Source organism: Psammomys obesus, unplaced genomic scaffold (assembly GCF_907164565.1).
Source record: "Psammomys obesus unplaced genomic scaffold, mPsaObe1.curated_primary_1811, whole genome shotgun sequence".
Classification (NCBI taxonomy): domain Eukaryota; kingdom Metazoa; phylum Chordata; class Mammalia; order Rodentia; family Muridae; genus Psammomys; species Psammomys obesus.
The window spans coordinates 2,448,359-2,471,531 of NW_026591597.1; the positions used below are offsets into that span (position 1 = coordinate 2,448,359).

Sequence of the window (23,173 nt, forward strand, 5' to 3'; positions counted from 1 at the left end):
TTATTTTCCCGTTGGTGCTGCGGCTCACACCCAGAACCATGTGTTTGGTAGGCAAGGTTCCACCGAGCTACCCCGAGCTTACCTGGGAGGAATGAGAAGGCAGGAAAATGAAAGGTGGGGGAGCAGCTTCAGATGCTCTCTGTTCAAATAAGAATCCAGGCAAAATGAGGTTAGGATGAATGACAGGGAGAGCCCAAAGGGAAACCAGGCAGTGCTCTGGGGAAGAGTCGATGGGTGGCTGGATGTTTTCCTGGGCGGTCCGCATAGATAGGCACCTCTTTGTGTTGTTTTGGGGACACAGTCTATCAATCCCCTGTGTCAGCCTCTAAGGTCCTGAGATTATATATCTGCCACCACCACCATCACCACCACCACCACCACCACCACCACACACACACACACACACACACACACACACACACACACACACACCTCACACACACATGTATAACATCATACCTGACATTTTTGTTCTCTTTTGTTTTTACAGCAAGAGGCTGGTGATTTTATTTGTGAGTCACCATTGAGTTGCAAGGTGTGGGGAGTGGCAAGACTTCTAGTTAAATTTTACTTCCTACCTGTCTTAGGGTAGTGAAGCCCCTCACACGACACACTCACAGCCACTAGAATACTTGTCCCTCCAGACCTCATTGACTTTGGAACCTTGTCTGCTGTGCTGCTTTAGTTAGTTTTCTATTTTTGTTTGTTTGTTTGTTTGTTTGTTTGTTTTGTCAACTTGGCACAACCTAGAGTCATCCTGGAAGACAGGGCCTCAATTGAGCAAGTGCTTTCATCAGACTGACCTTTAGGAAGGTGTGTGAAGGGCATTTTCTTGATTAATGATTGTTGCAGTATGGCTTAGCCCATTGTGATCAGTACCATCCCTGGCCAGGAGGGCCTTACTTGTATAAAAAAAGTAGGCTGAGGCATGGAGAGATGGCTCAGTGGTCTCCAACACGGTCTGCTCTTCCAGAAGTCCTGAGTTCAATTCCTAGTAACAATATGATGTCTCACAACCATCAATACTAGGATCTGATGCCTTCTTCTGGCATGCAGGTGTACATGGATAGAGTACTCATAAACACAAACAAATAAACATTAAAAAAAATAAAGTAGGCTGAGTAAACCATGAGGAACCAGCAAGGTAGCAACTCGATTTCTGCCTCCAAGTTTCTGCCTGAGCTCTTTTGGTGGACTATTCCTTGTAAGCCAAATAAATAAACCCATTTTCTCCCTGGAGATGGTTTCAGTGGGTTTTTGTTTTTGTTTTTGTTTTTTTTTTTTTAGAGGGGGTCTGTTAGTTTGTTTCATTTTTTAATCACAGCAACAGAAAACAAGCTAAGACGTATGTGTTCACAAAACCTGAAGTTTCCTCTAACCTGATCCTCACCAGCCCCACAGAGTACCCTCTAGAATTGGCATCCCCTAGCTCTATGCAGTGTTTCACACTGCAGCCCTGTGGAGTGGCCTTGCTGGGGTGCTTGTATGGCCTCAAAGGCTCTCCCACACTGCCTCAACCCAGGCAGTTCTTATCTTCCGTGCAAACTGCACGTACCAGGAAGACATACATGGCTTGAGACAGCATGTTCCTTTGCTCAGAGTAGTGACACAAGCTGCAAAAGCCCTTTCACTAGAGAGAGGCCAGCTAAAGCACAGGCTTTGCAAATCCAGGCTCTACCCCTCTCACTGCCTGCGGGGACCTTGGGCAGAATACTTCTGTCTACTCCACAAAGCAAAAGACAGTGTAAAGACAGCATGGACACACAGTTCCCATTGAGAAATGGCCGCGTGCTGACAGAAGAGCCTCAAGGGAATACAGCCCCTGCCAACTGTGACAACAGAGCCTGGGGATGGGTCTCAAGCCTCAGCATTATTGGCATTCTGTGTCCTGGGGGCCCACCCAGTGAAGGCATGACGCCCACAACCCCGTTCCATGCCAGACCAATTGCTTCTCAATGTGACAACTACAAACGGTTCCAGCAATTGCCAGAGGTCTCAGGGAGACAGATTGGCCTCCCATTGTGAACTCTGCAGTAAGCCATGAGGAATGCAGAGCTTCAGACTCTGCAAGAAACAGCAGCTCCTCCAGCTGCCTTCCTCCAGATAAGGCCTGCCAGTGTGTGTGTGTGTGTGTGTGTGTGTGTGTGTGTGTGTGTGTGTGTGTGTGTGTGTAGAAGGTGGGGGAAGGAGCTGCAGAGGGAAGGACAGAGGAGGAAGAAGAGAAAGGGGTGGGGGCTGGGAGAGTGATTGCAGACAAAGGGAGAGCCACATGAGGCTCCAAACTCCTAAGGCCCCTGGGTCTCCACATGTCTCGTTCACGTGTTCTGAATACGTGAAAGATGTAGCATGTGGACCACCATCCCTCCTGCCAGAGTCTTGGACCCTTCCTCCTCCTCTTAGCATCCTGGGGGATACTGAATGAGCTCCCTACCTAGCTGTGAGTAAGAATGAAAGGCACCTAGTCGGCTCTGTACTTCCTTGCATGCAGGTGTTCCCTTACATCCAGGTGCTCCCCTGCGTCCAGGTGCTCCCCTGCAGGTCCTGTCCACCTTGCTTTTTAAAATTGTTAGGGAGCATCAGCATCCATCTCTCTTCAGGCCTGTTCTCTCACCCTCAAGGTCTTGCTGCTTTATTTTTCCTCCATGATAGACTATATCTGCTTTAGTGGTGAGCCAACGTAAACTCTTTCTTTAAATTTTTTCTTTCTTTGTTCTTTTTTTTTTCACTTGTTCATTATTTGTTTTGTTTTTAAAGGCATGGTTTCTGTGTTGTAGCCTTGGCTGTCCTGGAATTCACTCTGTAGACCTGGCTGGCCTCGAACTCAAGAGATCTGCCTGCCTCTGCCTCCCAAGTGCTGGGATTAAAGGAGAGCACCACCACCCCCCAACTCATAATTTTATTTACTTATTGATCGATAGATTGATTAATTGGGAAAATTTCTTTATGATTTGACTCCTGATCACAGATCCTCACTGGCTTTCCTATTTCCACGCTCACTCCTTATAGCCTTTATTCTCCACAAAGCAGATAGAAGGACCTGTTAAAAATGAAAATCAGCTCTTTTTCACGGCATCTCCTAGATGATCAGCTATGTTAATATGAAACTATCCGGTTCCCAACCGCACGCTGTCTGGAGCTCATTGATGTGGATGATGACGGCAGCTTTGTGCTGAGCTCATGGCTACAGCAGTAACAGCCAATGCTCTGGGGGAGAAGTAGAAAGGTCATGTGGTCCACGCCAATGGGGTTTTCTCATGAAGCAAGGTGTCTTGACCTAAGAAGAGTGAGCCTACTGTTCAGTCAGGGGCATCATTGTTATAAAACAAGGAGAACTGTAAGTCTGTGTGAGACACATTACGGATGCCAGTCTGAGTGTTCTCAACTACTGTGCCTCAGAGGCTGGAGACTGAAAGAGCTAGTGGAGTCCAGAAAGCTTTTCAGCTTCTCTAGAGAAGGTGATGTCCACAATTTGTTAATCAGAAAACCTCTAAACAAAGAAGGGAGGAAACCCAGTACCGAAGCACCCAAGATTCAGAGCCTTGCTGCTCCATGTGTTCTATAACAGGAGCGCTGGCCTATTGCTCTGAAGAAAAACCACACTGAGAAAAATGAGGAGGAGGCTGAAGAATATGCTAATCTTTCAGCCAAGAGAATGAAGGAAGCCAAAGAAAAATGCTAGAAACAGATTGCCAGGGGATGTAGTCCGTTCTCACCCAGAGCTTCTGCTTCTAAGTCTGAGTGTAGCCAAAAAGAAATAAAGACTAAGTCTTTAAGAGTAACAAATAAAGCTGGGTGTGGTGGCCCACCTCTTTAGATCGGAGCATTCGGGAGGCAGAAGCAGGAAGGTCCTGAAGTTCAAGGTCAGCCTGGTCTACATAGTGAGTTCCAGGCCATTATGCTCTAGGTTATATGTGAAATCCCGAATCAGTCGATAAATCAGCCAGTCAGTGCAAAACTACTCAAGACATCCCCATGCTCAAAGAGACTGACTTGGTCCTCAGAAGCAAACCCAAAGCCCTGTCTGTCATTCCAGAGCCTAGGGTCTCCTTCCCTTCGGGGCATCCAGGCACTGATTTGGATAGGTGCCGGACTCAAAGGAGTAAAGCTTAGCAAGGAAGGTGGGTCAGCAGGATCTCAATTTGCTATCTCTTTCTGTCTTTCTCTCTCTCTCTCTCTCTCTCTCTCTCTCTCTCTCTGTGTGTGTGTAATACAGCTCTTTCAGTGATAAAGTCCTTTTAGTGGCATGGCTCTTCCAATGATACAGCTCTCTTTACTGGGGGGAATAAGGACTATACAAACCTTGGGGAAATGGGTAGGGGTTTTTGGGTTGAGTGGACATCTTTGGCTGGGGCTGAGGTGCTGGGAATGTTTCATTTGCGTGGAGAGGAATTCCAGGTGCTAGCTGGACACGTGACTACCTCAGCAAATGGCAGAGGTGGGGGTCCCATGTGCTAGGGCATTTAGGCACAGAACATGGGAGGAGCAATTCTTACTCTTACCTCTCTCAAGATTGAGATTGTTGGGGGTTTGGACAGGTCTTGACCTCACGCCCACTCCAGGCCAGTTCCTTCTTGCTTATTCACTTGCCCACACCTGTCCACACACAGCCCGTTGTCCTCTCTCACTGCAGCTAATCTCATTTTTCTGTTGTCGTCAAGCTCCGACCACACACACTGTCCTTCCATCCATGCGCTCAGTACGCTACCCCCCCCTCCCCCCGGCCCTGCCTTCCTTACAAGCTGAGCCTTTCCCTGAAACCTCTCTGCTGGTCACCCTTCTGCAGCCTCCCCACATCGTGTCCACACAGGCATTCCCTGTCAGACCAGGCCCTTCTCTCCCCTCCCAGTCTGAAAAATGGCCTTTTCAAGCATTTGTGGTCCACTCACTGTATGGGTAGACCCTGGGCATACTCAGCAAGCAATCCGCCACCGAGAGCCATCCCCAGCCTTTTTATTTCATCAACAGGCTCTTGCTATACAGCCAAATTTAGCCACAAACTAATCTGCCTCTACCTTATAAGTGCTGGGATTTCAGATGTACATCACTTTTTTTTTTTTTCTTTGAAATGGTTTCATTTAGCCCAGTCTGGCCCCAAACTCAGTATACAACCAAAGCAGACCTTGGACTACTGATCTTCCTGTCCCTACCTGAGCTCTGGGACTACGGATCTGTACCAACACAACTGGCTCCTTCCCCCCCCCCCCCCTTTTTTTTTTTTATGACAGGGTCTCATAGGGAGTTGCTGTATAGCCCAGGCTGGCCCCTCCCCCACAACCTAGCTCTTGCCTATCTTTGCTGTACCCTCAGGGCCTACCGTTTGACACACACAGTGAACCCTCCACACATTTATTGAGCAGACAAATGAACAAGCACCTTGATGGTCTCCAGAGATCTTTGGTGTTTTGGCTCTGCATGTCACTGACAATATCGTCACATCTTGCTCTGTGGTGTGTGTGAGCAGAGGTGATGATGACAGTGATATGGGTGTGAGGGAGGGAAGAAGTCGCTGGAGGCAAATGAGAAGTTGTCCCGGGTAAAGGATACTCAGGGACTCTTTTCCACCTTTCCATGTGGTGCTGAGAAGGGCGCTTTCGTCCCTCCAGCTGTCTCTGTGGCTCTTTTGTGGGGATCTGGTTGGTTGCTGGCTTCTCTGGAGCAGAACAGGGTCTCTTACCCTTACAGAGCAGAGGGTAAGTCCCCTCCCCCGCCCTTCACCGGACTAGCACCTCCCCTGGCCAGGCTATATGAAGATGACCACTAGAGGGCGCTCCAACTCACAGCATCTGTCTCGGGGCCGCCAGCTGCCTGGGAGGCTGTCTTTTGTTTCTCAGGCCTTTCTTCCTCTTCTCTCTGATTCTTGCTGTTCCCCAGTCTTTCTCTCCAGGGTTTTCCTCTTACTGTACCCTCAGCCCTTCTCCTCAATCTCTACCAACACATATAGGTTCGCCCCATTCGGTGATCAGCCCACAGTGTGGGACACAGAGGCTCTCACTGCCCACCAGGGAGCCCACGCTTAACTTGAATCCCCCCAAGGCCAGAAAGCCACGATGCTTCCTGGGAGTCCTGCCTAGGAGAAACTGAGGGCGACTTGGTCTTCTTTCCCGGGGGCTCCACAGCCCACTTAGTTACCCACAGCAGGTTGGCTGCCTGATTGAGCAGCCACCCAACACTGCCTGAGATTTTGGAAGGCCGAGCGAGGCTGCTTTACCTCGCTGAGGGATAAACTGAGACTCCAGCCCAAAGTGCAACGTGATGTCAAACGGGTTCAAATCCTGCTGTTAACTGAGCTTGCATAGGCTACTTAACCTCTGAGCCCAGCGTGTTAGGTCTGCGAGAGACATACTGCTTAGAGCTGTGCCTGGCCTGTGTCTACCGGCCAAGGCCTTCTGCCCAGCTGAGGGGTAAGCACCGGGACCACATCCCCATCTTTGAACTCCCAGGCAGAAATTCCTCCTTGTGGGTAGAGGGCGCAGGAAACAGATTGCCCCCTCTGACTGGGCTCTTCCGGGGGAGGGGGTCTCTGTGCCAGCCAAAGCTACGGAAGAAACTCCTGTCCTCAAGGACACTGCCTGTGTCTGTTCTATGGACTTCGAGTGGAAGGGTGCTACTCTTCATCGTGACCAGGCCGTTTCTGATTAGCCCCTCAAACCCAGCTCAGGTGGAGAGAAGGAAGAGGTGGTTTCACACACTGCCGGGGGTGGGGGTGGGAAGGGGGAGAAATGGCTGGTGGAAGCCTCACAGAGGAAGCTCTGTCATTGACCTTTGACCTAGCTGCTTCACTTAAGGTGATGGATCCTATAGATGGTCACAGATGGCAAGTAAAACGACACACGACGTTTCCAGCTGCCATTTTACTTGCTATAACAGAATATTCAAACTCAGGCATCCATAACCCTAGTACTGAGGAGATGGAACAAGGTGGGCCTCAGCTGCATGGAGAGTTTGAGGCCAGCCTGGACTACATGAGACCCTGTCTCAGAAATGGAAAAAAAAAAAAAATCCCTTTTTTCTCTCCCCCAGGATCAAGTCCTTACTCTGCTGTCCCTCTGTTGCCATTGTATCTCTTCTTCCTTCCCTCCGCACCACTTCAGGTTTTCTATTTGTTTTTACTGCAAGAACTCACAATGGGGGTTGGAGAGATGGCTCAGTGGTTAAGAGCACTGCCTGCTCTTCCAAAGTTCTGAGTTCAAGTCTCAGCAACCACACGGTGGCTCACAGCCATCTATACTGGGATCTGATGTCCTCTTCTGGCACGCAAGTGACCTACAGATAGAGCACACATCTATGCAAAATAAATAAATAAATCTAAAAACAAACACAACAACAACAACAACAAAGAACTCATTGTGTAGCCTGTGATGACCTTGAACTTAGGGTGATTCTCCTGCCTCAGCCTCCCAAGTTCTATGATTACAAGCATGTACCATCATACCCATGCCTGGCTTTCTTTTTCCTTCTTTTCCTCTCTCCTCTCCCACTCTCTCCTTTCTCTTCCTCCCCATCCTCTACTAATTTGCACTTTTAAAAAATTAAACTTATTCATTTTAATTTCATGTACGAATGCTTTGCCTCTGCCTGTAGGCATGTGCATCACGTGTGCTTGGGGCCCAAGAAGGTCACAAGAGGGCATTGGGTCACCTAAAACTGGAGTTACAGTTGATTGTGAGCCACCATGTGGGTGCTGGGGGGAAGTGAACCTGAGCTCTCTGCAAGAGCAAGTCATTTTAACTGCTGAACCGTCTCTCTTCCTCCCTCTTAATTTTTTTTAAATTAAATTTTTTTTGACAATTTTTTTTAAATTAACTTTTTTCAATTTTATATGCAAAGGCGGAACTCTGTGAGTTTGAGGCCAGCCTGGTCTACAAAGTGAGTTCCAGGACAGTCAAGGCTACACAGGAAACCCTGTTTTAAAAAACCCCACAAAAACAAAAAAAAAACAAAATCAAAAATTTCTCTCTCTCTCTCTCTCTCTCTCTCTCTCTCTCTCTGTATGCAAGAGGTCATAGGACAACTTGTGGAAGTCTGTTCTCTCCTTCCACTATGTCAATCCTGGGGCTTGAACTCAGGTCATCAGGCTTGGTGGCAAGTGCTTTTTGGCTTCTCCTTTTTGGCTTCTCCTTCCCAACTTTAGACAGGGTCTCATTCTGTAAACCAAACTGGCTTCAAACCTAAGATCCTTGTGCTCAACCTCCTGGATTACAAGCCTGCCAGACCACACCTGGTATGGCTGTGTTTCCGTTTCCTTATTCCAGAACACACTGTGGTGAGTGAAGGAGAAGCCTTCCCTAGGCAGGAGGCCTCACCCTGCTAGCAGCCTTGAGCTCTGGCTTCCTGCTCTGAGAAGCAAGAAGCTTTCGGGAGTTTTACAGCACCGTGAGAGGGTGAGGGAGTGACAGGGCAAAGCTTTCCCACTGGCTGCTAGGCCTGGAAGATTGGTAGGGAATGAAAGAGATGTGGATGTCTGCTTTACTGCTGGCATGGAGGTTTTGATGGGTGTGGGAAGGGCAGGGTCTTCCTCTTGGCTGAGGACCCAAGGCCTCTCAGTGAAGGACAAGATCCCAGTAGCAATTGGTTGGTTACATCATCTAAGGTTCCTCCTTGAGATCCTAGCCAAGAAAGACTCTGGTAATGAGGGTCAGCCCTATGAACTTCCCCTACCAAGCTTGCATGTATTTTTTTTTTTTTTTCCCTCATGGTACAACGAGTCTTATATCTTCCCCAGCATCTGTCAAGGAGAAAATCTATTACCCTCCTCTTGAGTATCTGTGGTTGAGACAATGCTCTGATGTTTCTGCACCCGTGCTTGAAGACTGGGAGGGAGCCCGAGGCTAGCCTGAGGCTGACATGTTGGGGGGAAGCCCAAGCTAGTCACAGAAAGAGAGGAGGGAGCTATACTGAGGAGCACCTAAGCTGGACACCCGAGTAAACCCAGCCCAGGTGCTGGCCATCAAACCCATGCGGTACACTTCACCATTCAACTATACTCATCAAATTCTTGACCTACAGAATCATGGGAAATTCTTTTCTTTTCTTTTCTTTTCTTTTCTTTTCTTTTCCTTTCTTTTCTTTTTTTTCTCTTTCTTTCTTTCTTTCTTTCTTTCTTTCTTTCTTTCTTTCTTTCTTTCTTTCTTTCTCTTTCTTTCTGGTTTTGTTTTTTTGAAACATGGTTTCTCTGTGTAGCCTTGGCTGTCCTCGTCTTGCTTTGTTGACCAGGCTGGCCTTGACCTCACAGTGATCTGCCTGCTTCTGCTTCCCTGAGTTCTCAGATTACAGGCATGTACCACCTGGACAGGCTGGGAAATGATTGTTTTTTTAATGCTGTTTTAAGCCTCTTTTACTTGCTTGTTTGCTTCTGAGATAGGTGTCATATATTCTAGGCTGGCCTTTTGTAGTCAAGGTTGACCTAGAACTCATGGTCCTCCTGCCTGCACCTTTCCAGTGCTCACACTTTAGGGATGTGTCACCATTCAGTCTGGGCTTTACTGTATGTTGGGCGAGCACTCTATCAAGTGAGCTATCAAAAACCAGTCCTCAGAAATAGGTACTATTATGTAGTCCAGAGCCGCCTAAAACTCCTGGCAATCCTCCTGTTTTAGCTTTCCAAGTACTGAGATTACAGGCATGTATAACCATGCCTAAATGTGGATTACATTATACCATGTGAGGGCTGTCTCTCTCTCATAAGTACTCCCAAGCTATTAACCATAACAATATAGTCAGGGAGGCCTTGCAAGAATTGGTATGCCTTTTGAAGTTTCATATCCAAAATTATGAGCAAAGTAGATTTCTTTTTTTTTTTTTTAAGTTACCTAGCTTCTGGTATTTTGTTATAGCAGGAGAAAAATAGAATGCTATATAAGAAAAACATATGAATAAACTATTAGAAAGGGCTCCAACCTCTAATATGGAAGTATGAGTCATACACACATGAAAATGATAGTTGGCAAGAAACAAGAAGAAAGACGGAAAGACAATCCAGGGGTATGAGTTCTGGAACACAGTCGCCTCGCCTCTGTGAACCTCAACCTCCTTATCTGTCAAAGGGGTTTAATGATAGCAAGTAGAATGCACTGACGATCAGATGAGATAAGCTATCACTGGCTGCTCTGTGGACTGTGCACCGCCTTTTTCTAAGCTGCTAGGATTACGGGCATGTACCACCATGCCTAAATCTGGACTACCCCATGCCTCCTGAGCTCTCTCAGGTGATAAACAGTGGACAGGGAGGCAGGGTGTCTTCCAGGCGACAGGGCCCTCTGAATGACTTTAAAACAGTTTGACCTTCAGGAGCCGCAAGGAAAGAGAAAAATAGGAGTGGCCAGGCCCCTTCTTGGCATTATCCATATGTCCAATCCTTAATTTAGCTGCCCGCTCTACATAATTACTTTTCTTTGCTTCTGAGCTTAAAGCAATAGTAGTTCCCAATAACTAGAGGCTTAATAAGGCTAAGTCCTAATGAGTGTCCTGCAGAATTACACATTGCGTTAACACCAAATGAGTTCATTAGAAATTCATTAGGCATGATTCCTGTGGCTGCCACAGGAATTAATCATGGTTAGCCAGCGGCAGTAAAGTGGGTGATGGATAATTGCATGCAGAATGGGAAGATCTTTTGGCATCTGACTTTGGCCCAAAGAGTCATAGACTGTTTCAGGTTTAAGTCTGGAGGTGAGGTTACTTGGATATTGTTGGACCTGCCTCCGCTCTTCCTTCTCCTCCTGGTTGTAGCCTCGTCTAGCATAGGATCTGCAGACACAGAGTTAAGCCACCTTCTCTCAAACTTAACAAAACCGACTCCAAGATGGAAGTGCCATTCAGGCCATAAAACTCAGCACATAGACAGTACCTACCAGTCCAAATGAAAACAATCTGTCATAGTTCTGGGAAAAGTACTAACTTTGCCTTCTGGCTTTTGTAGTTCCCCTTCTGTCTAAGTGCTCTTGTTAACTGAAGTATGTCAACTCTTCAAGATATGTTTTTTGTTTGTTTGTTTGTCTGTGTGTGTGTGTGTGTGTGTGTGTGTGTGTGTTCTGAAAAGTTCACCCTGAGGGCTGGAGAGAGAGTTCAGTGGTTACGAGCACTGGCTGTTCTTCCAGAGGACCTAGGTTCAATTCCCATGAGCCCACCAGGCAGCTCACTAACTATAACTCCAGTTCCAGAAGATTCAACACCCTCACTCAGATATACATACAGGCAAAACACCAATGTACATAAATATCAATAATTAAATAGATAGGAAAATATTTTTTAAAAAGTTCATCCTGAGAAAGGCATGGAACTATACAGGGATTCTGAACACCAGTGTAGTGGCTAGCCAGCTAGTCAAGACTTATAAAGACTTTCTATTGGCTTAAACCTGTATCTGAGCTGTCTTCTCTGGTGATTGCCCCACAGTGCTGATGAGCTGGGAGGTCACAGCAGGCTCTCATCTTCTGGCCTGCCTAGTATCAATCGGCTCTCTTCCAACGGAATCCTACCATGTTCCTCAAAGAGCTGATCGCTGAAGATCCTGCAGCCTGTGACTCTTCATGGAGCTATCAGTCAAGGCTCCCCCCACACCAACCCCCACATTTCTAACTGGGCCAACTGTGCTTTCTCCGTTGGTGTATTTTGAAGACAGGGTAGCCTAGACTGACCTCTAGTTTGCTATGTAGCCAAAGATGAACTTGGACTTCTGATCTTCCTGCCTCTTCCTTCCAGAGGGCTGGCATCACAGGCGTGAGTTCAGGATCTAGTTGATACGATGCTGGGGGTCTGCCTGCCAACTGAGCTGTCTCCCTAACCTCTTTTACTCTTTTCTTTCCTTCTTTTGTTTTTAGAAAGGCTCTCACTTTGTAGCTCTGAGTGTTCTGTAACTCAATACGTAGACCAGGCTGGCCTCACAGAGGAGATCCACCTGCCTCTGCTTCCTGAGTGCTGGGTTTACAGGCATGGGTCACCACTTCTGGCTCCATATTTTCTTTTTAGCTAATACTTGTTAAGTTAGGCAGCCACTGGCTTATAACAGCTTAACTTCCAACTTTGGGACAGATGTGATGTGAATTCAGTAGAAAGCATACTCTTTTTTATTTTTTATTTTTGGTACAGTGTTAGGGATTCAGACACAGGGCTGCCGCCATGCCATACATCCTTACACTCTACCCCTGCACTACACATAACTAGCCCCATACTTATAACTTGAACATCCAGTGGAAGTTCAGTGTTTGGGGTTGATCTGGAGCCACTGTGTATTCAAATGTTAATTGCTTGCCCCTCTCCCCCTCCCAGATCTTTACTGTCCTACAAGCAAATTCTCACGTATCCAAAATGGCTTTGTGTGATCTCTGCCTCCCAAATGATCCCTGATTGGCTAATAAACTTGCCTGCAGCCTGGTCTGGGCAGAAAAGAGGTAGGTGGAACGAAGGTTCTCGGGCTTGCGGGTGGCAGAAGGACCATGAGGAAAGAGGAGGAGAAGGAGGAGGAGGAGGAGGAGGAGGAGGAGGAGGAGGAGGAGGAGGAGGGAGGAGGAGGTAGCTATGGGTTAGCGTGAACTAGAAGCATATGGCTGGGAGGAGCTTGCTCTTGAGGACTGGCATGGTAGAGAGAAGCAGCCCGAATGGAAAACGTGTGCCAGTATTTTGGCTGGTAAGTAGACAAGACAGCTTAGAGTGTTACTATCTGCCCAGCCCCAGTGCGTTAAGGCTTGTCAAGAATCTAACAGGTTTCTGTGTCTTTTATCCATATAACAGCAGGTTAAGGAATAACTGCCACCTTAATAGTTACATGAATCAATATTAAATATTAGTATTTCCACAACAGTTCAGCCCAACCCCGCATACCTCAAATAATACTGTTCGTGTCAGAACCTGGTCCTCAGTAACACTTTCCTTGTTCTTATTTATGCGTTCCCTTTCCGTAGCCTAACTGCCCAACACTAGGACTCTGGTTGAATAGACTGTGATCTAACCACACAGTGGATGGCAATGTAACTATTAAGAACAGTGTGCTGGTGCATTCCTACAATCCTAGTACCCAGAATGCTGAGGCAACTAGAGGGTTTTGAGTTCAAAGCCAGCCGAGACCACATAGTGAGATCCTGTCTCACAATAAAACACAACAATAATAAACACCGGGTGTGGTGACAGAGGTCTGTAATCCCAGCACCAAAATGGCTGAGGCAGGAAGATCATGAGTTTGAATCCAGCCTAGAGTGTTAGTTATTTTTCTCATCAATGTTTTTTTTTTTCTTTTTTTTTTTTCCTCATCAAAATACAAGAGAGAAACAACTTAGAATAGAGTTATTTTGTCTCACGGTTTCAGAGGGTCTCAGTCCATCATAGATGAAAGAATGTGGAGATGGGAGTGGCTCATTCTGCTGTGACAGGAGTCTGTGACCGCAGCTGCTCACAGGGAGCTGACCAGGACACAGACGAAGGAGTGAGCATCGCCTTTCCTCAGTGGCCTTCTTACTTTCTCCATCCTGATTCCATGCACCTAAGATTCAAAAGCCTTTAAAATTACGCCACAAGTTGCAGACTGGGCATTTAAAGTGTGAGCCTGTCAGGGATCTATGCAGGAGAGACTGTGCAAAGATGGTTTAGAGGCAGAGGCAGCGGAGGTCTTCAAGGAAAAACGTTTTCCAGACACAACAGGCCTGGTGCACACATGAAATCCCAGCGACTTGGGACAGCATGTGCAAGAGCTGTGCGAGCTCAAGCCAGACAAAAATCCCAGCCTAGAGGAGGAGAAGTGAGCATAAAGTTCCACCCTTAACCAAGAGGCTGTTTGTAATTGATAGATTCTAGGAGAGGAAAAAATTAGTTTTCTTCAATAGAGTGAAACTGAGTGTATCAACTACAGTCCAGGACAAGCCCCCTGCCCAGGAGTAGTTAGCAACACAAAATGGCCTCCATGGCTTTGTTGTTATTTTTGGGGTGTGTTTTTCTTTTGTTTTGAGAGAGAGAAAGAACATGAATTTGGGTGAGCAGGAAAATAGGGGACAATCTAGGAGGAGCTGGGGGAGGGAGAGAACACAACCCACAAAGAACAAAGGAAAACATTTTATACTTTTGGTTGTGAGCCTAGTCTTTAACAGCTGAGCCATCTTTCCAGCCCAATAAAAACACTGTTACAAGAGCCACAAGAGTGGGGTCAACTCAGTACTAAAAGTGAAGACAGTTGAGCTTGTTCAAAGCCCAACTGAGCTTCTTGGGCCAGGATGTAGTTCTTCTGGTAGAATGCTTGTTGTTTTGTGCTCAGGAAGCCCCGGGTTCAGTCCCCGGCCTCGGTTTGAGTGTTGTGGCTCATGATCGTAACCCCAGAACTGGAGAGGTGGAGACAGAAGCAGAAATTTAAGGTCATCTTCAGCTACATAATGAGGTTGAGGCTAGCCTAGACTACCTGAGTAATCCTTCCCGAGACCGAGTTCCAGAAATAAAGAAAAGGAGAATCTTGAAGGAGGAAGTGGTATGTCCAAGAGCTGGACATCGAAGGAAGTAAACTAGAGGTCAAGGGCTAGAGAGGGAGTGGGGAGTAGGATAGCTGCCAGGCTAGATCCTATCTGCCGGATCACACTTTCCTCACACATAACCTGGGGCTCAGGAAAGTGAGTGAGTTAACTGACCGATAAGGTTCCCATGTCCACGTGAGGGCCTGAATGCCCCAGGTTTTCCCGTTTGACCAGGGACCCAAGCTCCCAGGTCCTACTCCATATTCCTGTCAGGGTAGTGGTGCCTGTTTGAGACACATCCAAAGTCCAAGCCATGAGTAGGGGTGCCCAAAAGGAGTGAGTAGCCTTGGGATCATTCTTATCTCCATTGGAATATATTTGTGCCACGGGTTCAATGGCCCCATAAAACCTGCAGTTGGATTGGAGTTCGTTTACCCTTCCTTGGACACTGAATGTTCAAACAGATGAACCCCAGAATAAGAAGACAGATATGGGGGTGATTGGATTGGAGGGTGGTGGGTCAAATACACCACAGGAAGAGGGTGCAGCTGAGTCAGGTGCCTGGGTGCCAGCATTGTTCAGTCCACACCTTACCACTCCCTTTCTGTCCTTGATGGCTGAGCAGCAGCCTTGGAGAAGCCAATGATCCCCATTTGGAAGGAGGTGGGAAGGGAGCTAAGTAGGGGCTAGGGAGGCCATGGGTCCATCCTGTCGAGTTTCTCACCCATGTCTTCTGGCACCATTGTTCTGACCTCCTGTTTGCTACTTCACATACCTGTTTTGAAAGTCAGCGGGATCAGTGATAAATGCCCAATACCTGTAAGCTATTACTGTCATTATTATTTCATCAACATTACTATTCTGTAGGGAAAATTCTCACATGGCTATGGGAGAGAATGCAAACCCCTGTAGCGTTTCTGAATGGCAGTGATAGCTATAAATACTTTATAATTTCTTTTAAAAATTACTGCCTTGTATTTATTTTGTGTGTGTTTGTGTGTGTGTGTGTGTGTGTGTGTGTGCATACATGCCACACACAGCACATGTGTATAAAAGGGCAACTTTGCTGAAGTTAGTTTTCCCCTTCTATCATGTGGGTCCTGGGGATTGAACCAAGGCCATTGGACTTGGTGGTGACTGCCTTAACCTAAATGAACCATCTTGCTGGCCCAATTTCATTATTTCTTATCTTAATCAATTATTATTTTTAAGACATTGTCTCACTCTATAGCACCAGCTACCCTGGAGTTCTGGATAATCCTCCTGCCTCACCTCAGTCTCCAAAGTTCTAAGACTACAGGCATGGACCACAGTGTTCTTCTGGATATTAATACTTTAAATATAAGATCCTCTTTTGGGTGGTGTGGTGGTGTACACCTTTAATTCCAGCCCTGGGAGTCAGAGGCAGGCAGATCTTTGTGAGTTCAAGACCAGCCTGGTCTACATAATGAGTCCCTGTCTCAGACCCATTTGTTTCAGGAATATTATGCTTAGTAATCTGTCTTTTTATTTTTATTTTTTATTTTTTGTACAAAACAACAGGGATTTTGAAACAACACATCAAGCTTTCATATGTATCTCAGTTTGCTTGGTTCATCCCGCCTTCCCCTCAACTCTCTCCTCATCCCTTTTGACCTCTTCCCCACTGGACCCTTTACTCCCAGTATTTGTCCCTTTTATGATGTTCCTATGCTCTCCCTTGGAATCTCCCCCACCTCTCCAAGTCCAATGTGCCCCTTTCCTGCTTAGGCATACAACCTCAGCAGCTAGTCCTAGATAATCATCTGATATATACACAGCCAGAGGTATGAACAGTAATTACTTAATTATGATAAAAATGATTAGAAGCAACCCAAAGACCCACACAGAAAAGAAATTATACATAGAATAGAATGTCATTGATTGATTGATTGATTGATTGTGGTGCTTGGGGTAGAACCCAAGACCATGCCCATGCTAGGCAAGCTCTCCACCACTGAGCTACCTAAAATGATATCAACACCAAACATATTGGTGTGGGGAGGGTAAGGAAGGAGGATCAGGAGAGTAAGGTCATCCTGGACTGCACAGGGAGTTCCAGGCCTATCTGGGCTACTTGAAACTCTATCTCAAAACAAAACAAAACAAAACAAACAAAAAAACAAGAGAAAACAAAATAAAATAAAACAAGAGAAAAGAAAAGAAAATTAGGAAAAAAAGAAAAGAAAAACGTAAAACTCTTGGTTGGGATAAGGAATTCTAGGATTAGAGATGGAAGACTGGTGAAGTGTGTGTGGCAAAGCTGACTTTTTATTGGTTCAGAAAGTACTGAGGGTCAGTGAGATGGCTCAACAGAGAAAGGTCTTGCTGTCTGGCTTGGCATGAATTTCTGAAATTTGTTTTCTGACTTACACACACACCATCACACATGTGTGAACACACACACAAGATAGAAAGAGAGAGGGAAAAAATTAAAAAAAGAAAGAAAGAGAGAGGGAGTGAGAGAGACAGACAGACAGAGACAAAGAGAGACAGACAGGCAGAAAGTAAAACCACTTGGTCCCAGGTTTGGGAGTCAGCAACTGTGGTCAGTTCTCCTGGGAGCTTTTCTGGGAAACCCCAGAAAAGGAGAGCTTTTGTTTGTTTCTGAAACAGGATCTTCCTTTGTAGCCCATGCTGTCCTTGGCCTTATGGCAATCCTCCTGCCTCAGCCTCCCAAGTACTGGGAGGCCACAGATGTGAGCCACAGCGTCCAGCCGAGACTGTGTAACTGACAGCAGTAGTGATGAAGAAGCTGCTGAGAGCCTTTGTAGATGGCTCTGTATAGCTACCTTGTGCTGCCTAGCAGCCCCTCACCCCAAGCAAAGCTGGCAGCTGTCACCCCAAAGCCTGGAGCCCCATGTGTAAAGTGGCACATATCGTCACATCCGGCTCACACACTGCACATGTTTGCCTTGGCCCTGGGATGGCTCATGCCTCATTCTTCTGGACCACCACATACAGTCCAGTGTACAGTGCTTGTGGATGAAAGAGAGAACAAATGAAGGAAGGATGAGGAGAGCCTGGGGAAAGGGCAGAGCACAGCAGGGCAGGGATGAACGGAGGACAGGATGGGCAGAAAGGTGAACAACCACACTCTGTGGCCTCTCTGGCCCTTGCTGAAACTGGTAGTGGGATTGTAGGTTGTTTCCCAGGGTGAATAACCTTGGGGCTCCTGCCCACACCATAAAACATCAAACACCTCCCGGTTGGGGCAGGACTGAGAAGTGGGGTGATTTTGGGGCTGAGCCTTGGCAGTTGGGAGCATTTATAAGCAGGGACTCCAGACTCCTCAGTACGAACCTTCTTCCTCAGCTTGTAGCTTGCTGCTCACTGCTGCCAGCTCTCTCCCAGCATTATGGCCTTCACTGGCAAATTTGAATTTGAGAGTGAGAAGAATTATGACGAGTTCATGAAGCACCTGGGTAAGTGAGTTCCTTTGTGTCCTTCTCTGGGTATGGCTGCTTATAACTAGCTCTGGGTTAGAAACCCAAACTCTTGGGGTACAATGGGATAAAATTCCATCCATCCATCCATCCATCCATCCATCCATCCATCCATCCATCCATCCATCCTTTTGCTGAGTAAACACTGTTGGGTCTCTAAGAATGATCAAAGCTGTAAGACATCTTTTGATTTTAAAAGACTTAGTATCTCTACCTCACCTATGGAAAGTGCGAGGCTCAAACAAGTTGCATCAGCATTCCAAGGTCACATAGCATAGCAACTGATGAAAAGCAGATTTGATATTCATTCACTGAAATATTTGTTGTTGTTGTTGTTAGAAGCAGGGTCTCATGTAGCCTAACCTGGCCTCAAAATCACTGTGTAGCTGAGGGTGACTTTGAAATTCTGATCCCTTTGCCTCTCTTTCCGAGTGCTGGGATTACAGTCACGTGTATTCCTTGTTTTATGTTTTATGTTGTGCTAGGGACCAACCCTGAGGTTTCACACATGTTAGGCACGCATTGCATCAACTGAGCCACATCCCTAGTCCTACTCAAATTCATTCAACATGTGCTACATGTGAAGGCTGTTGGAATATTTTGGTTGAGAACTTGGCCTTCAATGGCTGAGCCATCTCTCCAGCCTGCTGACCCAATATTCGTGATCTGGCACCTCAGCATGATTTACCTAAGTCAGTGACAGGGGTCATTAACACCCAGGACCCTGTCATGAGTGGTGTCACTGTATTCTGCCAGGGAGAGATGACCAAAGAGTTAATATAGGAACCAGGTTCAACAAGATAATCCACATAGTCAATCAACAATCTTTCTTCCCTTACAGTATTCTTTTGGGTAGAGAGACCAGTTGTTGTTGTTGTTATTTACTGCATTTGCTTGTCCTTTGACAATGGACCGTTGCGAGTTGATCTTTGACACTGGTCAGTTGTAGTTTCAAAGAGAAAGTAGATTTGACATCCTATCAAAATTTCAGTGCACTAGCATTGAGGCCATGCAATTCTCAAGGATCAGATCGAGCTCAGCTGGTAGAGGGCTTGCCTAGCATGCAGGAAGCCCTGATTAAATCACCAGCACTGTGTAATCCAGGCTTTGTAGTATTAGCCTACAATCCCAGCAATTGGGAGGCAGAGGAAGGAAGCTCAGAAGTCAAGATTATCCTCATCCCAGGGCACAGGAGACTGTCCAAAACAAAACAAAAACAACAACAAAAACAGAGGAAGGGCGGCTGTGGGCCTTCCTTTTGTGGTCACATCTGTTGTGTCAGAGTTGTCCTGAGAACAGAGCCCCTGACCCCATTCTCCAAGGCCTTGTGGACAGGCTCCTATTTCTTCTGAGTCTTTATTTCTTGTGTGTGTGTGTTTGTGTGTTTTGTAAGATTTATTTATTGTCATTTTATGTGTGTTAGAGTTTTGCCTTGTATGTATGTAAGTGCCTGGACAGAAAAGGGCACCAGATTCATTGTGACTTGAGTTACAGGTGGTTTTAAACAGCCACATGTGTGCTGGGAATGGAACCCTGATGCTCTGCAAGAGCACTAAGTGTCCTTAACTCTTGAGCCCTCTTTCCAGCTGCAGGTCTTGGTTTTTCTCATCTGTAGTATAGAAATATTAGAAGACTCAATCTTGAAGGTTGTATCTATTACAAAACTTTCTGGGCTGGCAAATTTTAGCTATATTGGTATATTACTATAGGAAGATTTTCTGTTATTATTATTATTATTATTATTATAAAATTAGGATTGTTTTACTTATATGACCGTTTTTGCTGCTATGTATTTCTGTATATCACAGTGTCACAGATAGTTGTGGGGAGCCATCTGGGTGCTGGGGAGGGTCCTCTGCCACGAGTGCTTTTAACTGCTGAGCCATATCTTCAGCCCCCACAATTTGCTGAAGATTTGCTCTTACTGAAGAGCACCAAGTAGTTGTGAGGAGCTGTGAGAGATACAACTGTGTTGAATTTAATCTTCACAACAGCTCTAAGAGTTGGAGCGCACTGTCACCATTTTGTGAATGAAAACACAGTGAGATGGTGTCCTGCTCAAGCCTCTGGTCTCATGGCAGAGCTGGGATCTGAAGCATACACTGTTGTTTCAGACATCGTGTTCACACCTACAGATGAGCCTGCCTCTGGGGAGGAAATCTCCCTCCCGAAATCACAGGCTCGTAAGTAGATCTTACATAGTCTCTCTGCTTGTCATTGGGCTCAGGTCTTCCTGCAGATGTGATTGCCAAGTGGCATGGCTTCAAGATCATCACCGAGGTACAGCAGGATGGGCAGGACTTCACCTGGACCCAGTATTACTCTGGGGGCAACACCATGACCAACAAGTTCACCATTGGCAAAGAATGTGAAATACAGACCATGGGAGGAAAGAAGTTCAAGGTGAGAGACCCCAGCTGCCCTTCCCTGCCTCCCCAGGCCAAAGGCCAGCTTCTCGATTTCAGATATGATCCCTCTGCTCCCCAGGAGGAGCCTTCAGCATGAAGAGCCTTCTTACTTGGTAATTTAATCTTTCTGCTGGGTAATGGCTGCCATCAGCAAGCAACACAATGCTGAGATTAATATAAATAACTCGTGTCCTGGGCATGGTGGTCATTAGTCCCACAGTTTGGGAGGCAGAGGCAGGTGGATCTCTGTGAGTTCCAGGCCAACCTGGTCTACATAGTGAGTTCTGGGACAGTCAGGGCTACAGAGAGAAACCCTGTCTCAAGAAACAAACAAACAAACAAACAAACAAACAAACAGCTAATATTTGCTGAGCATTTAACATACTTCATCTCAGAAATGAATAGTTGCTCTCTGGCTGGCTATCCATAATCTACCTAGTCATCTATCATATCTTTCTCTATTTATCTATCATCTATCTATAAATCATCTCTCAATCATATATCTATCACCTGTCTTCATCATCATCAATCTATAGTGTGTACACATGTGAATGTACACTTATCTGGGCATGTGTAAACCAGAATTTGAGATCAGGCTTCTCTCTTCTTTATCACTCTCTAGCTTACTTTCCCAGGCAGGATCTCTCACTGAACCTGTCGCTTTCTCTTTCTGCTAGACTAGCTAGACAGTGGGCCTTTGGGATTTGCCTGTCTCTGTCCCCAGTGAGGGTAATGTAGTATGGGGTAGCGTTACAGGCATACTCTGCCAGGACCAGCTTTTTTTTGTGCTGCTGGTGCTGGGGAGCCAAACTCCAGCCACTTTACCCACTGAGCAATCTCCCCAGATACCTCTTCCCCTCCCTTTGTTTCTGAGACCCTTCGGCATGGCAGGCAACTGAAGTTGCCAACTGAGACAGCCCTACATGTGTTAGTTTTAAAATGACCCGAGTGATGCCAAGAAAGAATCATTAGGCTGTGAATAGAGGCTTCATAGTCAATGCTCTCTCTCCCAGGCTACCGTGAAGATGGAAGGTGGGAAGGTGGTGGCAGACTTCCCCAACTATCACCAGACTTCGGAGATTGTGGGTGACAAGTTGGTGGAGGTGAGTGTGCAGACAGTTTCCTGTTATTTCTATTTTGGAGAGGTGCTTTATGAGGTTCAGAGACGGCATGTGGCTCGCCTAAGATCACACAGCTAGTACATTGTGGAGGCAGACTGTCTCAGCTGATTTCTACAGGAAGTCTTCTCGAAGACCAATGGGGCTCTGCTACCCTGCCCTGTTTTCTTTCCTGTGGAATTAAAATACATCTGGTCATGGTGGCAAATGTCTATAATCCCAATGCTCTCGGGGCCAAAGAAGGAGGATCTTGAGTTCCAGGTCAGCTGGACTAGAGACAGTGATCTCCTCCAAATCATAAACACACACACACACACACACACACACACACACACACACGGGGAGAGAGAGAGAGAGAGAGGCAAGCCAGGGGATGTACTTTAGTGGAAAGGGCTTCCTTACCTGCATGAGGTCCTAGGCTTAACCATAGTACTGCCAAAATTCAATAAGAATTAGAAAATTGATGAAGCAGTGTTGAAAAGAGAAACTAAAAATGACAAAGGTGGCCAAAGGATAAAGGTGCTTGCTGCCAAGCCTGAGGAACTGAGTTTAGCTCTTGGGGCCTGCATGAAGGAAAGAGAAAACTAACTCCTGTAAGCTGTCGTCTGACCTCCACGTGCATGCTGTTACCAACCACACATTCGAGAAGAATAAAAGTTAGTACGGTTCTGCTCTGGGTGAAAACCAGCTCTTTGGAAGATTAGATAAGGGCTTTGAACATGTTTTCCATGAAACGTCAGTCCTGACTGCCAAAGCAAAGTTCCCAGGCCTGAGTGTGCAGAAGGAGCTGAGAGCAGGAGACATGGAGTAGGTTTGTGTCCACAAGACTTAATCTTCACACACTGAACCGACCCTCAGTTTGTTCCTCTGTGTAATGGGAACAACCACCTGGGGCTCTTGGGAATTATAGACAGAATAATGTGAAAAGTCAATAGTCAACAGTCGAAGGGAGCAGTGACGGATTAGGGGTTAACACACTTGCAGCCCACCACGCTTGCACCTGTTCAGTATTTTATCACATTTTTCCCTGCAGTGACTCCTGTAACTGACAGGGAAACTAAGTGCCAGAAAGCAGTGCACCTGCCTTGAGTCCACCCGGTAATGGCAATGGTGCCTGGCCGTCCTGCAGCTGTACCTCATGACCACCTCAGGGCCACTGCCTGAGGGAGGCCACTGACTCTCCTCTCTTCTGGTTGCTTCTTTCAGATCTTCACCATCGGGGACGTGACCTATGAGCGCGTAAGCAAGAGGCTGGCCTGAGCCACCAGGCTGGGCTCCGAGGGGCTACTACCCACCAATAAAAGTGCTCTGTGAATGACCGCCGCTGGCTCCAGAGTTTCTTTGTTTCTGTTTGCTGGGGTCTTTGGGCAGCCTCTGGCTGAATGGGAATTGGAAGGCGTCTAAGGAAAGACTGCCCAGGCCAAACGCTGGCCCCGAGATGCTGAGGGTCCTACCATGGCAGAGGGAGGTGTGAATGTGGAGCGCAGAGCGCAGTGCTCCCCATCCTTCCGAGGGGCCACAGGCAGAGCGTAGTGGCACAGATCTGCGGACACCTTGTACGATCTGCCACCACATTGTTTGTAGGAGCAGCACACCCGTGTCTTCCTGTGGCTGTCACGCACACGCACCTACCTCACACACAGATCCGCACACACGTACGCGAGGACACTTGAATGCGTGACTATCCTCTAAGGCAAACGAACAGTGGCAATGTTGGGGAGTTCAGCTGTGCCCGTGTGCAGAAGGATTATCCC

General features: G+C 46.8%; 1 protein-coding gene across 2 annotated transcripts in view; it reads left to right on the forward strand.

The window, feature by feature from the left end:
* Fabp6 (fatty acid binding protein 6) overlaps positions 1–22,732 on the forward strand; it is a 75,594-nt gene extending 52,862 nt beyond the window's left edge. For both annotated transcript variants that reach the window (XM_055610676.1, XM_055610675.1), the window contains exons 4-8: positions 12,268–12,389; positions 17,763–17,872; positions 20,121–20,296; positions 21,315–21,404; positions 22,626–22,732. In XM_055610676.1, coding sequence (XP_055466651.1) covers positions 17,806–17,872; positions 20,121–20,296; positions 21,315–21,404; positions 22,626–22,679 — 387 coding nt within the window. In that variant the 5' untranslated portion in view covers positions 12,268–12,389; positions 17,763–17,805 and the 3' untranslated portion in view covers positions 22,680–22,732. The remainder of the gene's footprint in view (positions 1–12,267; positions 12,390–17,762; positions 17,873–20,120; positions 20,297–21,314; positions 21,405–22,625) is intronic.
* The last annotated feature ends 441 nt before the right edge of the window (positions 22,733–23,173 follow it).